The 15288-nt window shown below is 44.4% G+C and overlaps 1 protein-coding gene across 6 annotated transcripts in view; it reads left to right on the plus strand.

Annotated features, from left to right (window-relative positions):
• SIN3A (SIN3 transcription regulator family member A) overlaps positions 1–15288 on the plus strand; it is a 43342-nt gene that overhangs the window by 23819 nt on the left and 4235 nt on the right. For 3 of the 6 annotated variants that reach the window (XM_067305191.1, XM_067305194.1, XM_067305192.1), the window contains exons 10-20: positions 503–621; positions 2771–2981; positions 5181–5297; positions 6026–6264; positions 7563–7746; positions 8304–8877; positions 9438–9607; positions 11134–11307; positions 12284–12376; positions 12735–12829; positions 13402–13609. In XM_067305191.1, the coding sequence (XP_067161292.1) occupies positions 503–621; positions 2771–2981; positions 5181–5297; positions 6026–6264; positions 7563–7746; positions 8304–8877; positions 9438–9607; positions 11134–11307; positions 12284–12376; positions 12735–12829; positions 13402–13609 (2184 nt within the window). Of the gene's footprint in view, positions 1–502; positions 622–2770; positions 2982–5180; positions 5298–6025; positions 6265–7562; positions 7747–8303; positions 8878–9437; positions 9608–11133; positions 11308–12283; positions 12521–12734; positions 12830–13401; positions 13610–15288 lie in introns of those variants that run through there. The other 3 variants (XR_010885667.1, XM_067305193.1, XM_067305195.1) reach the window with 3 other exon arrangements.

The following is a 15288-nucleotide window of genomic DNA, read 5'->3' on the forward strand; positions in this document are numbered from 1 at the left end:
AGTGAGAAATTAAGGATTGCAGAACCTGGTTCATCTGTGATAACCCGAGCTATAGAGCAGCTGGAGGCTGGCAGAGGTTGGAATGGTATCGGTTAGGGTACAAGTCTCTTCCCCCTGCTCCATACTTGCAGTATTCTGCAGGGTTTAGAGGCAGCCTGGGTGGGTTTCTAGTGCTCCTGTTACAACTGCATCATCCCCGATTGCAGAATTTCATAATCCAGCTGTTAGGGGTTTCTTTTGAGGGATTTCATTCTTCACTTGCTGCTCCTCTGCTCAAAATAATGCACCCGAGCGTAGAGAGCTGATGTTGCAAGGTGTATCCAGCAAGAAGATGGCTTTCTTTAGAAGCTGTTTTTCTGGTCCTATGGACTTGGACAACTTAATTTCTGTTCAGTTCATTTAGGCTTTTGCCCACAGTTGTGGATGGTCAGAGGAAATGTGTAAAATACTATTGCTTGCTGTTCTCTGCTCTGAAAGATTTTTGCATTCTCTTTTTTATAAGGTCCGCAAAGCTCTGCGTAGCACAGAGGCATACGAAAACTTCCTTCGCTGCCTGGTTATTTTCAACCAGGAGGTGATCTCCCGGGCTGAGCTTGTGCAGCTAGTTTCTCCATTCCTGGGGTAAGTGGAGCCTGGACAAGTTCCTTTCTTTACGTTGTCAGTGCTAGGAGGTGAGAAGTTTAATCCAATGGGTCTGCTTCTGTTTCAAAGCCAGGAAAGAAAAGCTAATGTTTGTGGTCATTCAGAGGAATGCGTCTTGTGTGTTTGTGTGGCACAGAGGAGGAACACAGCTCCAGGAGCCAGGCAGTGGTTTCTTGAACTGTCTAGGCCACAGAGTAAATCTGAGATGGAATCCCCCCTCTGCTGCCCACTTCCTCCACTGCTGTTGACCCAATTTTTATCTGTATGGCCTGCCACTGGCTGAATTGTCTGTCCACAAGAGGATTGCGTGAGTCGCTTTTATGGCAGCTCATTCTCTGAGGTCTCCTATTTCCTCCAGCGCAGTCTGAGGGGGTGTCATGAATGTACATTGTAAGGTGCCAGTGCTACTAAGTGGCCTGTTGAGATGGGAAAGGAAGATATTGATAAATTTGGGGAGCCCTGTAGTGGTTAATACTGCGCAAGTACCATGTGCTTTGGACCTTCAGACTTTTATTAGAGCAGAAGAATAAGCATCCCACTTTAGCTTTTCTTCCAGTTTCATGTTCTTGTACACTGCCGTTTTCTCATTCTTATTTAAGAGGAGGTAAAAGAGCTTTTTTGAGATTTCTAGCAATGTCTTGGCAGGCAGGCAGCATTCAGGAGCAGTGCTGGTACTACAGAACTATTTAGATGCATGTTATTGCAGCCTCTTGCGCTGGAATCATGGATTATTTCACTCAAGAAGAGATTGACTATGAAATAATGTGGGAAATGTCCCCTGAAAAAGAGTGCTGATACAAACCCACTAAAATTTCAAAAAAGCAAAAAATAACTGAAGTTCTGTCCAGAAGCCAAAAATGATATGGAATACTACAGTTTAAACAGAAATTATGATTCCATAACTGCTAGTGGTGTACAGAACAACTCTGTATTAATCACTTAGAACAGACATAATAAATATCCTCTCATCAGCTTTGACCTGCAAGATTAATATTCCTTCTTCCTGTGAACTGAGCTCTGAGTAGAGTCGGAGAAGGTAATAACAATGTAAATTGGGTTCAGGGCCCCCTGAACTAGTTACACTAGCTACTGTGCAAAGAAACTGCCCCAAGGAGCTTACTTTTTATGTAGCTTCACTGGAATTGGACAAGTCAGGTATCATTAGGATACCACTTTTAGCTAGAAAAGGTGAAGTATTCAACCAGAAAATTATGTATTTCTCCCATCCATCTTCTGTACTCCTAGCTATAAGAATGAATATCTGTATTGGGAAAGGTATATTACAGTTCTCTTTCTTATTCTAGAATTGGACGTTGGAATCTGTCATGTAATGAAAAAGCAATAAATGAGCAGTGATTCAATTAGTGTAACATGTTCAATATCTCATGCAAAGCTGCAGCAATATGAGAAAAAGGAGTTGAACAGATGTACTATTTTAGACTAAGAAGTTATTCAGAAAACTTTTATCTACAAGTAGACTTTAACTTGGGCCATAAAAAAAAAAAAAAGCGTTCTTCAAAGTTTGTGTTGGTCCGTGCTGTCTGAGAGACAGGGCTGCGTGAAGCTGTTGCTCCTCAGCATAGAAACATTTTGCAGGACAGTTACAGAGTCACTTCTCAGTTTCTTCTTACTGCTTTCCAACTTGAAAAGAAAAAATCAAAAGATCTGTTGTAAGGTTAAGAACATATTGGCAGACAACTAGGGATCTGGCTTGGGTTCACTATGAGAGTAGTCTGGGAGACCCAGATTTGATCCCACATCTTGCAAGAGGTGCTGCCTCTGCCATGAAAGCAGTTCTTTGCTTGTGGAGACTGTACCAACATGGCACGTGGAGAATATTCTGATGCTTGTCCGTTTATCCCTGACAATACGGGGTGGTAATCCAAAAGCACCTTAATTGCACCGGAGAGCAATCTGCAACCTGAGCAACAGGTGCTTGGTTCCCTTTCTCTCAGACTCTGTGGAAGTGGGATTGAGCTGTGAGGGTCCTTTCTCACCAAGCTGGTAATTCAGAGGGCCATCACGGACACAGTCTGTCTGTAGCAAGCAATTCTAGCCTCTGTATCACAGCTCAGCGCTGTTTGATTTCTTCTTAGCTAGTTTTTCACATCATTCATTTTATTTTTAGGAAATTCCCAGAATTGTTCACTTGGTTTAAAAACTTTCTGGGGTATAAAGAGTCTGTTCACATGGAGACGTATCCAAAGGAACGGGCTACTGAGGGGATTGCCATGGAGATAGACTATGCCTCCTGTAAAAGACTGGGCTCCAGCTACCGGGCCTTACCCAAGAGCTACCAGCAACCCAAGTGCACAGGGCGGACTCCGCTGTGTAAAGAGGTAAGACACTTTCACGCAAGAATTGCATGACAAAGGAAGGCTGTTTCCAATCTTCTTAGAGGGAATGGAGCACCAGTAAGTGGAATAAAAGAAGAGGATGAGAATTTACTTTGTATCCCTGAGCTATGCTGAAAAGGTTTCTGGGAGCATCAGGGCACATCCGCTCTTGCACAGCAGAGTGTGCCCTGAGTTGTGCCACCGCGTGTGCCCCAGAACTGGTGGGTGTGTCGCCCGGTGTGGAGCCTGGGCCTGGAGGCTGCTGCTCGCGGGGGATCTCATTAGCATTGAGATCCAGCAGCTATGTTGCTTTTGGACCCGGGCTGGCATCTCCACCGGCATGTGTGGACATACCAGCCTGGCTCAGGGGTCTCCACAGCAGGTGTTGGAGACCAGGAGAAATACACCCTCAGGTGTTCCTGGTGGCGAGTGAGCACTCGGCATTCTTGGAAATGTGGGGATTGTAGCCAGAAGCTATTTTATAGGGTGAAGCTTCAGCCTAGGAATAGGCCATACAGGAAGCTGGTCGGGAGGTGGGGAAAGATTTGGTACTCATGTGGCTTTGATGGATGGCCTCACCTCTTCTCCTCTGGTGCTTGTGAAAGGGTTGCACAATGCTTTGAGGAGCAGCTGGAAAAAAATGCCAAATAGTTGCGATGTTTAACTGCTTAAGCAAAACTAAGGGGCATTAGATACATAAGATATTTTACATGGTATACAGTGTGTGTGAGAAAACATTAAGTGTACAAATGTAAAAACTCTAAAGCTAGAAAATGACAGAACTAGTTTTCTGTATGGTCTTAATGTGGTCTCAGGGATCTGTAATAAGGGAGTATGTAATTAAAGATTACTGCTACCTTTTTAACTAAATTCCCACTTAGTCCCCTGTCAAGCTTGTTTCTAATCCATCCTTAAAATCATGTTTTCTGTGAATAAATTCTCCCACATATCCCCCCCATTCTTCTTTCTACCTGAAATGCTAACATGACTTCCGTCTTGAGAAACAGTGTGTTGCTTGGGGAAATTGGCTCCCTATAGGGAAACTTCTCAGTCAGGAGCCAAAGCTGGTCTCCTGAACGCGTGCTGAGGGATCAGATGTACTCACCGAGTCCTTTAATGTGTGTAATGACCTTTTGATTAAAGTGGGAAAGGTACTGGCTGATCCTATTCCTTCATTGGTGTTGAAGGTAATGCTTGGAGGGAGGTGAGTGGGCAGGACTCTTATTGAAGGCCAGTTAAGAAACATGCTGTTTAAGAGTGTTCACTGGAGGAGGGGAGAATCCCAGAAATCCCTTCCCTGGGGGCCTACAAACATCTGCGGCACCTAGGACAAATAGCCAAAAGATTGCAGTTTAGGAACAAAATGCTTTTTTGTGCTTACGTTCCCTGAAAGATGGGGAGGATGAACGTGGATGACCAAGACAAGCAGTTAGCAGTGGTGATAAGTGTTTAGTTGAAATGATGGTAGGACAGTGAAAACTACCTGGGCAAGGAACAATTATAAGTTTTTAAACTAAGTCCTAACATGTCTCTCAAAAGTGTCTTGTGTGATGCAGTTATAAACTTTTCTTCATGTGAGAATCTAATTACTCAGTTATTCAGACTTCAGGTTTATGAAAATTGGGCCTGACATTCACGATTGCCTGCCAAAATCCATGTTTCTTTGCCTTTGGCCTCTTTGAGGTTTGGGGAATGCTCTGCTCCTGTTTGGGAGGTGATGAAAATTGCAGGTGCTCAGCATCTCTGTCAGGAAAGGTGTCGTTGGGGTACGGGTTTATATTCTTTATTAGCCTTATTTGGAGACAGAAACCACATACTGTGCAACAGTCACGTTTAGTGTGATGACCCAATATTGTCAATGGTGAATCATACGTGTGATTAGTAAACCACAGCCAGCTGGTTCATCCAAAGTAAAGGAAAAGCTTTTTTCATCTTTCTTTTTCTCCTCCCTTGCAAGTTTTCTCTCAGAACTCCAACTAATGAATTTTTCAGACTGCCCAGATGTTTCTATCCCAGCCATTTGGGCCTGCCCTGTGAATGTTGGGCGGTATCTTGATTAGGAAGCAAGAGACAATTTTTAAGACTGAGGAATTAGACTCTGCTACCAGAAGACTGGGCTCACAGGCAGCTAAGTGTCTCGCAGTCCTGTGACCCCCTCAGGAGACTCACTGTGGTGGTTATCTTCCCCTCTCTTACTCAAAGGTTTTGAATGATACCTGGGTCTCCTTCCCTTCCTGGTCCGAAGATTCCACATTTGTTAGCTCCAAGAAGACGCAATATGAAGAGCACATCTACAGGTGCGAGGACGAGCGCTTTGAGGTAAGTTATTTTCCCTTATTCATGCCTTGGAAAGCCTGGGGTCCTGTGAGCAATTAATGATCTTGATCTGATTTTATCTTAAATACTGCTTCTTCGAATCTGTTTTTATTATGTTTCTGTCACCTGATTTCTACATAAGAGCTTGTGTACTCTGCAATGCAAGAAGCAGCATCTGAATAACCACATCTCACTCTAAGCTATCACCTCTGCCTCTCGCTTTTTGTGCAGAGCTCTTCTGTTCAAATCACTCCAGATGAAAATGTTCAAGGGCCAGTGTATAATCGATGCTTCTTTTTTTTTTTTTTGTCCTTGTTACCTCTGTAAAGCACAGAAACATGCATTCCCATGTAATAATCTGAAAAATGATATGTTCAGGATGTTATATGATTGACATCTTGACTTGAAGTTAGCTTGGCAATTACCCGAATATGCTCAGATTTGTCACATCCTTTTGTAGAGTAACTATCAATTGTATTCTATTCCCGTATGGAATATGTAATTTGCTAAAGGTATCATTCTAGTAGCCTTTAAATTCTTGCACAGTATTATATAGGTAGCAGATGAAATATATAATTGGATTATTTTAGAACAGCCAAACGTGGAAACCGCTGCTTGAGTACACCTTGTTAAACATGCATGGCTTCTTGTTTCATGTCACTTAAATGTTAGTCTCTGTGAAGTATTGTCTTTTATCTGTTCAGCTATGGCTAATGCACCATTCATTTCAGCTGGATGTTGTCTTGGAGACCAACCTGGCAACAATCCGCGTCCTTGAGGCAATCCAAAAGAAACTCTCACGCTTGTCTGCTGAGGAGCAAGCCAAATTCCGACTGGACAACACTCTAGGTGGCACTTCGGAGGTGATCCACCGCAAGGCTCTGCAGAGGATATATGCTGACAAAGCAGCCGACATCATTGATGGCCTTCGCAAGAACCCATCTGTTGCTGTTCCCATCGTGCTGAAAAGGTACTGCTCTGACACCGTGCCCTGTGGGCTCTACCAAAGTGCAATGTGTGATCCACGATCCAGATTTATATAAAAGTACCTAATTTCTGCCCCTACAGGGTTTGACCTCCAGGAGATGTAATTTAAGAAATGAATTTTATGTTCTGATCTGTTGCTGTATTTCATAATTATCGCCTAGAAAAAGGTTATTGCCCTTTTGAAACAAAAATGTCACCAGCTCAGCTGGAGGGATGTAGAACTTTTATTGTCTCCTTTTAAACCCTGCTTTTTCCTAACCCTGGATGCAGTGGTGTCAGGATCATATGTAAGATGAGAAAAATATCTCTACTGTGAGGATTGTTACAGGGTAAATTTGATTTTTTTTTTCCAAATCGCACTGTTGCAAGTGACCATCGGCAAAAATTGCAGTGTCTGTGCTACACTCAGATTCCCACTCAGTTTTCTGTTGTCAGCCTCACTTGGTCAAGGAGAGGGAGTGAATGCTGTAACTCTTGAGGAAGCTTGAGGAGATGTGTAAGCAGGAGGCTGTATAGAAGTATAATAAAGCAACATCTTCTCCTTACCCTTTGGGCATGTAAACAAGGGGATATTTCCTGAAAATGGAAGGCAGCAACTGTAAAACCAGCTAAAAGGAGACATGCTTTTCCAGCTACTTACCATCTCTGCAGGACTGTTGCTCTCATGTTTCAGGGTCCTGACAGTTGAGAGAAACAGTTTTGCCCGGGATACCTGCAAGGTCACGTCTCCCCCACCTTGCTGCAAGGATGTTCTCCCTGGGGGTCAGGTTCTGAACTGCTGTGGCTGCGTTGCCTTAGGCAGGCTGCAGCATGTGCTTTACCTTGAAACACTGAGTAGTGATTCTGAAGTTGATTCCCAGGAAGCTCCGATGTGCTTGCTGCGGGGTTATAACTGTGATAATCATCTAGACTAAGCTGCTCCTTCTCAGCAGCCGGAGCTCTGCAACTCTTTGAGGATTTCTAAGAGAGTTGTACCACCTCCTGTGGCTCTCGCGTCTCTTCAGTGGGGCTACAGTGATGCCAAGTTGCGATGAGCTGTGTTACTTAGACATGAAAGAAGTCCAGAGGGGTTTGCTCAGCAGAGCATGTGCAGGGTGCCCATCCTGTAAAGCTGTGTCCACAGGATGGCCTTCATTCATGCACCTTTCATGAGGGATTCAGCTTTTCTCAGCAGTGTCCAGGAACCTCCCATTTTACCATGGTCTAGGTTTTCCTTAAATGCTCAGAATGAGACTTTTATATCTCTTAACTCACCCTGGTTTTTTGTTTTCTTGATCCAAGGTTAAAGATGAAAGAGGAGGAATGGCGAGAAGCCCAGAGGGGATTTAATAAAGTCTGGCGAGAGCAGAATGAGAAATATTACCTGAAATCCTTGGACCACCAGGGCATCAACTTCAAGCAGAATGATACCAAGGTCCTGAGGTCAAAGAGTCTCCTCAACGAGATTGAAAGCATCTATGATGAGGTAAGATGGTCACCAATAGTTTCCTTCCTTCAAGCTTATGTACTCCGCACATATAGTTTCCCTTCCTGTTCTTCACCCTTGATGCTGGTGCGGTTGGAGGAAGTGGGATGCTCACAGAGAAGGGGCTGTACCTGCTGCCTTAGGCTACGTGTAGCTGCCTGTGTTTGAGGAGGGAAGACTGCACTTTCCTGAATGCAGCCAGTCTGCAGAGTCAGTGTAGTCACGAGGTGACTGCTGCTATGTAGCAGCTAAATTAGTAGGGGTAGATGACTGAGCCTTCTGATGACAGACTCATTGTCCTGTTGGTAGCAGGTAGCCACAGGTTCTTGAACAGAAATGGGATGATGAAGGCATGCAAACAGGAAAAACATTTGTGAACTTCTGGCGTCTGTTCTGAAGAGCATACTTGTCTCAGTGGAAGGTTTGGTTTCTCCCTCTGTGTCAAGGGGGTGCAAGAAGAGAGGTAGTCTGTGCCACTGTGGGAGCTTTCTAAAAGGTTCTTGGGCATAGGGAGGTGTTTGTGGGTCTAATTTATGTGCTGTGCTTTTTGTTCTTAGAGGCAAGAGCAGGCTTCAGAAGACAATGCTGGAGTACCCACAGGCCCACACCTATCACTGGCCTATGAAGACAAGCAGATCCTGGAAGATGCTGCCTCTCTCATCATCCACCATGTGAAACGGCAGACAGGAATCCAGAAAGAGGACAAGTACAAAATCAAGCAGATTATGTATCACTTCATTCCAGACCTGCTGTTTGCTCAGCGAGGCGAACTCTCAGATGTGGAAGAGGAGGAAGAAGAAGAAATGGATGTGGATGAAGCTACTGGGGCTGCAAAAAAGCACAATGGTGTTGGAGGCAGTCCTCCCAAAACCAAGCTGATGTTCAACAACACAACGGCCCAGAAGCTGCGGGGCATGGATGAGGTCTACAATCTCTTCTATGTGAACAACAACTGGTACATATTCATGCGACTGCATCAGATCCTGTGCTTGCGGCTGCTGAGGATCTGCACCCAGGCTGAGCGGCAAATCGAAGAGGAGACGCGGGAAAGGGAGTGGGAAAGGGAAGTGCTAGGCATAAAGCGAGACAAGAGCGACAGTCCTGCAATCCAGCTGCGACTGAAGGAGCCTAGTGAGTGACTTCTGATGTGAGGTTTGGGAAGACAGCTGCTTCTATTCGTAGCATGTTGACGTCTCCAGACGTGTTACAATGGTGAACCCTTTTTGATGGAGGGGGGTGGAAATCTCTCTTTTGTTACCGTTGTACAGCACTGAATTGAGGGAGAAGATGGGAAGGTGTGGGCATGTGGGACACAAATAGCAATTGGCAATAGTAGAACAGTAATGTGCAGCAGTTACTTCATACGAGCTTTCATTTTTCACTAACATATCTAAAGTGTCATCGAGTTCCCTAAGTGCTTTAAAAAGTTTCTCGGAAATAAAGGCCTCATGGAGGATGCCAGAGCCAGAAAGCAAGAGATTATGAAAGTACCTGGGGCCTTAAAAGGTCTCATTTAAATGTCTATAAAAGATGAATTTAAGACCATTCCAGTAACTCTTCACCTTGACTGGGTAGAGTAGTCTGAGGACCAAAACTCTTGGCCTGTTTGCTCTTAGAAATGGAGCTGTTCTGTGAGAGTGACCCTTCTTGGGGGGTATGTGTGTTCATCTCTCCGTTCTCTCTTGTTGCAGTGGATATTGATGTTGAGGATTATTACCCAGCGTTCCTGGACATGGTGCGCAATCTCCTGGATGGGAACATGGACTCGTCGCAGTATGAAGACTCCCTGCGCGAAATGTTCACCATTCATGCCTACATCGCCTTTACTATGGACAAGCTGATTCAGAGCATTGTTCGACAGGTGACTGCCAGCAGACCCTGGAGGGTGGATGGACCAGGGTAGAGAAAGTGGGCAGGTCTTTTCCTGAAATGAGAGTCCTGGTCCAGATTTAAGGGAGAGTATTGTATGCCGAAGTGTGGAATTTCAGGTTTCAGCAAGTGAATTGTGGATGTTTTTAAACCCTGCTCTAGGGCTGATATAAAGAGAGGTAATAAAGGATAAAGGATACATTTTGATGTATTTAAATTATTGGGAGTATCCTCTCTGTGCATGTAGAGTTCTGTCTTTGTTCTCCAGCAGCTTTAGGATGCAAATATTCATCTTCAGAGTGTTTCCTGAGCAATCTTGCTTTAACTTTGAAAAAGAATTAAATGGCCTTTAAATAATTTAATTCATTTTCACCACTTTTGTAAGGACAGTGGATGCCTTTTCTAAAAAGCTTTGTGTCTTTTATCTGGTTGTTTGAGAAGCTAACTTTAGTTATTAAACTCTAGCCATTTTATTGGGCAGGTAGGAAGAATGTGTGACCAAGGGATTTTCTATTTCATAGCATAAAGACCAAAAGTAGATGCAAGAGGCTGGAAGTAGAACTGCGTGAAAGGTATTTCCTCTTTCAGAAGGATAGAGTTGCTTTTCAAAAGTTCTTTACTTCAATCCAGAGATAAACTGAATTGAAAAAACAGTCAAAAGACTTGATTTTAAACTTGTACAAAAATAAGAATTTGATTTAAAATCTTCCATGCCTCACAAACGGAAGCAAACACTTACTGTGGTTATGCTACAGAACGGTGCTCTAAACCTTTCTGCCTTACTGCTGACCAGAACATCACCTGCCTATATAGCTTTGTATGAATTGCTATACTTTGTCACCTGCTGTCCTTTAAAAGATAGCAGCTATGTAAAAGGTACCGTGGCTATGTAAAAATCCACAGCGATCATCTGCAACTGGAAGAAGCTCCTAAGACTGTTGCCTTAAATTGATGCTTTTTCATCTTTTTTTTTTCTTCCCCCTCCTAAGGCTTAAACTCATGGTTATGTGTTTGCTTCTTTCTAATCTGTGCAGATGGGCATGTAGCAGACTCCAGTCCTCTGACTGAGGCTTGTTTTGGGTGAGAAGTGAGGTTGCCTCGTTCTGCTACTGTGTATTTGTATTCAGGAGATAAAAAGAATGCCTTCTTTCTTATTAGTTGTAGTTTTATATTTACAAAGCTTAAACAAAGCTTATTTACAAAGCTTAAAACGCTGGCAAATAAAGACAGAGGCTCAGCTTTACTTGCTGTTTTCTTTAATGTCAAAACCTGCTGATGCCGGTTACAAAAACGTATTTTTGGAGACTTCGTCACTCTTCCAGCTGGCTGCCTTGCTCAGGGTTTTGATGGGCCATCCAGGTTTTGCATGTCTCCTAAACAAGGTTTCCTAAGTGCCTTAGGCGAGGAGAAGCATCTTCTGCAAGACAAGAGGCACTAAGCACAAAGGCATTTTTTTTTTTTCCCTGAGTAATAACACCGTCCTCACGAACACCTTCTCCGTGTTCTTCCTTTTTGCAGCTCCAGCATATAGTGAGCGATGAGATCTGCGTGCAGGTGACAGACCTCTACCTGTCAGAGAATAACAATGGAGCAACTGGAGGCCTTCTCGCTTCTCAGTCTTCTCGTACTCTTCTGGAGGCCACATACCAGCGCAAAGCCGAGCAGCTCATGTCAGAGGAGAACTGTTTCAAGGTAAAGCCATGGCTGCGAACCTTCATACAAAAGCAGCAAGCAGTGAGGTTTGGGGAATGCATTGTAAAAAGGAGAGACACCAGTCCTTTAAAAAAGGAGCTTTATTTAGCTGCCCAAGAGCCCTGAGGCCTCTGAGACCTTTTGTGGCTCTGAAACTTAACAGGAGAATTTTGGTGACAGGTCCCAAGCTTTTGGCACATAGGAGCATCTTTTCAGTGATGTACTGAACCCACTTACTGCTGGTCTTGCTACGGTCTGGGGCAGAACTTACGTGAGTCCACACAGGCAGAGTGGAGCTGCGCACAGGGATGTTAATGTTTCTGAAAGGGCCCCTTAGAAATGAGGTTTTGAGGAGAGATGAAGCAAGGGAGAAATATATTTCCTGGAACAGCAATGAATATCCCTTGTGCTTTACAAAGTCTTAGGGTTGTATCATGTTGATTGATTTGCTCTCACTGATTTTAATCTTTTAGATAAAACTTTCCCATTTCTCTGGGGTATCAACCTTTTTAGACTGTGGAAAGATCCGCTAATACTGACTGGGTATTAAATCATTGCTGACTAAATACATTGCTAAATAAACCTGGTGCACTGTTCTAATCAAATCCATACTTCCTCTGCCTGAGATGCAGGAAGTGGTCAGGCCCTTTTGAGCTAGTAAAATACTTTGGATAAAAGCCTTCTTGTGTAATCTCTCTTCTCTTTCCCTCAAAGTTATCTTGGGGGTTCAAGAGGGACCACTACCCCTCCAAAAAAAAAAAAAAAAAAGCTTTTTGGAAAGCTTTAAAACTTCTGTTCCTCAAAGATTGTGCAATTTGGTTAGCATTTTTCCTTCTCCGTCAGTAATGTGGGAGGCACTGATTTTTGCCTTAAAACTATGCAACTTGCTTCATTCTCCCTTTGCCCCAGTGAGAAGTGGAGGTTTTTTTCTGTTTGAAACCTCTTACTAAAGTCCCTTCTGCATTTTGCTTTATAGCTGATGTTCATTCAGAGCAGAGGTCAAGTTCAGTTAACCATTGAACTGCTGGACACAGAAGAGGAGAACTCTGATGACCCAGTAGAAGCAGAGGTAAGAGCAGCTTGTCCAGAGAGCTGACTGTGCTTGTCAAGGGTGCACTGGACAGGGACGTCCAGTTGACTGTTGTTGTGGTCCAGAGTCTGTTAGCGCAAGAAAAAAGAAACTTCAGCAACACAACATAAAGCTTTCAGTGATGTGAGTAGCCAAATCCTTCTTGTTTTTTCCTATATTAGAAAGTCTCCAAAACCACATAGTGATACGTTGTACTTGCCTTTGTGGGAACGAAATGCATGGAGTCTTCGAAGGTGACCTTGTGTTCATCATATAACTTCCATCTTAGCCTCCTTAAGCATCATTCATTTTTTGGTGGGAAAGTAGTGGCTAATGTGTGTTGTGTGCTCACTTGCAGCGCTGGTCAGACTACGTGGAACGGTACGTCAACTCCGATTCTACCTCCCCTGAGCTCCGGGAGCACCTGGCCCAGAAACCAGTCTTCCTGCCAAGGTGAGTGGCAGGCTGTGCCGTGAACCCTGCCTGATGGACTGTCTTTGGCCATAGAGGGCAGAGCAATTGTGCTCTATCACAGTTTTGGGTGTTCAGTCGCTCCTGTATTTTGATGCCACTATAGAAGCCATTACCCTGGCAGTGTGGCATAGTAGTACCGTGCTGCTGTTTATCCTAAAAGCCTGTGGGTCCACCCCAGGCTCCTGCTCTCCAGTGACTGAGAGATGGCATGGTCCAAAGGTGGCAGAGAGGGTGAGGGCTGTTGGCTCGCCAGATTGTTTTCTGGCAGTCCTGCCTTGGCTTACGGTAACCCTCTATCTAAAAACAGTGGGTGCCAAGTCAGGGTTTTTCATGAGCAGGGAGTTGGTTGCACAATAGCCGTCATTTCAGAAATAGCTAACCCAGCGGGCTGACTTGTTGTAGGGGTCTGAGCCTGGATGACTTTAATCGGTGGCAGTTGTGCTCCAAGTTGTATGTCAGGTTCGTGAAGGGTCAGCACAGATCCACCAGCTACATCCAGCCTAGTACTAGAGGGTGAGCACTAATTCCAAGAGGGGTTCTCTGGTTTGCAGGAATCTGAGGCGGATCCGTAAGTGTCAGCGTGGTCGGGAGCAGCAGGAGAAGGAAGGGAAGGAGGGAAACAGTAAGAAGTCCATGGAGAACGTGGAGAGCTTGGACAAGCTGGAGTGTAAATTCAAACTGAACTCCTATAAGATGGTGTACGTGATCAAATCGGAGGATTACATGTACAGGAGGACCGCTCTGCTGCGAGCTCAGCAGGTAGGAGTGAGTGAAAGGATTGGGGTGGGCAGCTGGTGTTTTCCGGGACCTCTTACTCCCAAAGGTCAGGTGGGAAGAGTCAGATAAAATGTCCTTGGGGATCCCATTTGGTAACATTTAGTGGTCTTTATGTTGCCAGGAGGATGGTGTGCTGTTTTTGTCCTCCCAAGACACTAAAGATCTTCTGAATGTTCTTAAGGTGTAATCCTTTGTATTTCTTCCTCTAACTCTCGTCGTCCTCCCATCCCTCCTCCCTTTTCTCCAGAGAGTTTTACTATGGTAGGACAGTGGTTTCAACTGTTAGCTCTCGGTTTTCTTCCAAGAGGCACTTCCCATGGGTGGTTTGCCCCTGTTTTAGGGAAAGCCTGTCTTTTGTGTGTTCTCGTGGTGACTTGTGCGAGTGCCTGTCCTTCCAGGGCTCCTCCAAAGAGGAATCATTCAGAGTGCAGAGCACCAAATGCTTTCTAACCCAGCAAATCCCTCGGGGTACCATCCCCTCAGCGTCTCCTGTCCCCAGTCACTGAGAGCGGGAGTCCTCAGGTCGCTCCCGCACGGCAGAGTGCTGCAAACATACGGCAGCTGCTCTAGAAACACTGGCTTTGTGGCAAAGATGGATGCAGCAAGGTCACGGCTACAGAGGTGTCGCCGTGGGTATTTTCCCAGGGCGAGGAAGTCCTGGGTGCAAGAGAACTGTCTTGTCTCCTGCATAGCAGTCAGTGCAAGTGATCGCTGATATAAATTGGAATTCGACTTTTGCTTCACCCTTTGTGAAGTTACTCAAATTTGCTTTTGGTCCAAGCTGTTGTGGTACTCTGTGCCAACAGTAACTGGGGGGGTAAAGAAAGGAGGGTGTGAATGTGTGTGGGATAGGCTGGGAGGGAGAGAGGGGAGCAGGGATGGAGGAGAGGGGAGGAAGTGTGAACTGTCTGGCTGTTCTTGAGCTATAAAAGTTGGGGAGTTGCTTTTATTCACGGTGAAAACAGCCAGAGGAGCTGAATCTGCAATGACTCGGTCAAAGAAAATTGATTTGGTGTTCTGAATGCTTGGACAGTTGGCCACTTTTCTCATCACATTGGAATATTTCTGTCCGACAGAGAAAAATAGTAGGTTTTAACAGTAAAATCCTATTCTAGTATGGTTATTTAAACTTGAGGTTTTAAATACTTCACTGTAATTTTATTATAATCTACTCGAAACAAACTGCTAAACGGAATGCCTTTGCTTAGAGTGCAAAAGAAAGTGAAACCTGCCAGTTCCAGGCAAAAGTTACTGGCTTGAGCAACTGGAACCAAAGGTAACTGAGAGGCTCTGTCAGCAATAGTCCCTCCTATAGCTGCAGAGATTGTTTGCAGTTTATTGAATTATTTGCTTTTCTCAGCGAACTCCTGACCACTGGGAAAATTTACTAGGAGATGAAGGAGTGGGAGAGGTGTGCACCGCTTCCTGTATAGTAAATCATCCTCCAGCGTCTCCGTTGCATTCATTTATTTAAACTTATAAAACAACTAGTTACCATCTGTTTCTTGTTGATGAAACACAAATAATGGTTTTACTCAATCCATTTAAAAGTAATTTTGTTAAACTTCTTATATCCAAATCAGATGTTTAGTTAAATAGTGGTTCTTTGAAATGCCAGTATTGAGGACTGTGATTGAATTCCATCTATGCAATTCAATTGG

The sequence above is a fragment of the Apteryx mantelli genome, chromosome 15 (genome assembly GCF_036417845.1).
Source record: "Apteryx mantelli isolate bAptMan1 chromosome 15, bAptMan1.hap1, whole genome shotgun sequence".
NCBI classification, from domain to species: domain Eukaryota; kingdom Metazoa; phylum Chordata; class Aves; order Apterygiformes; family Apterygidae; genus Apteryx; species Apteryx mantelli.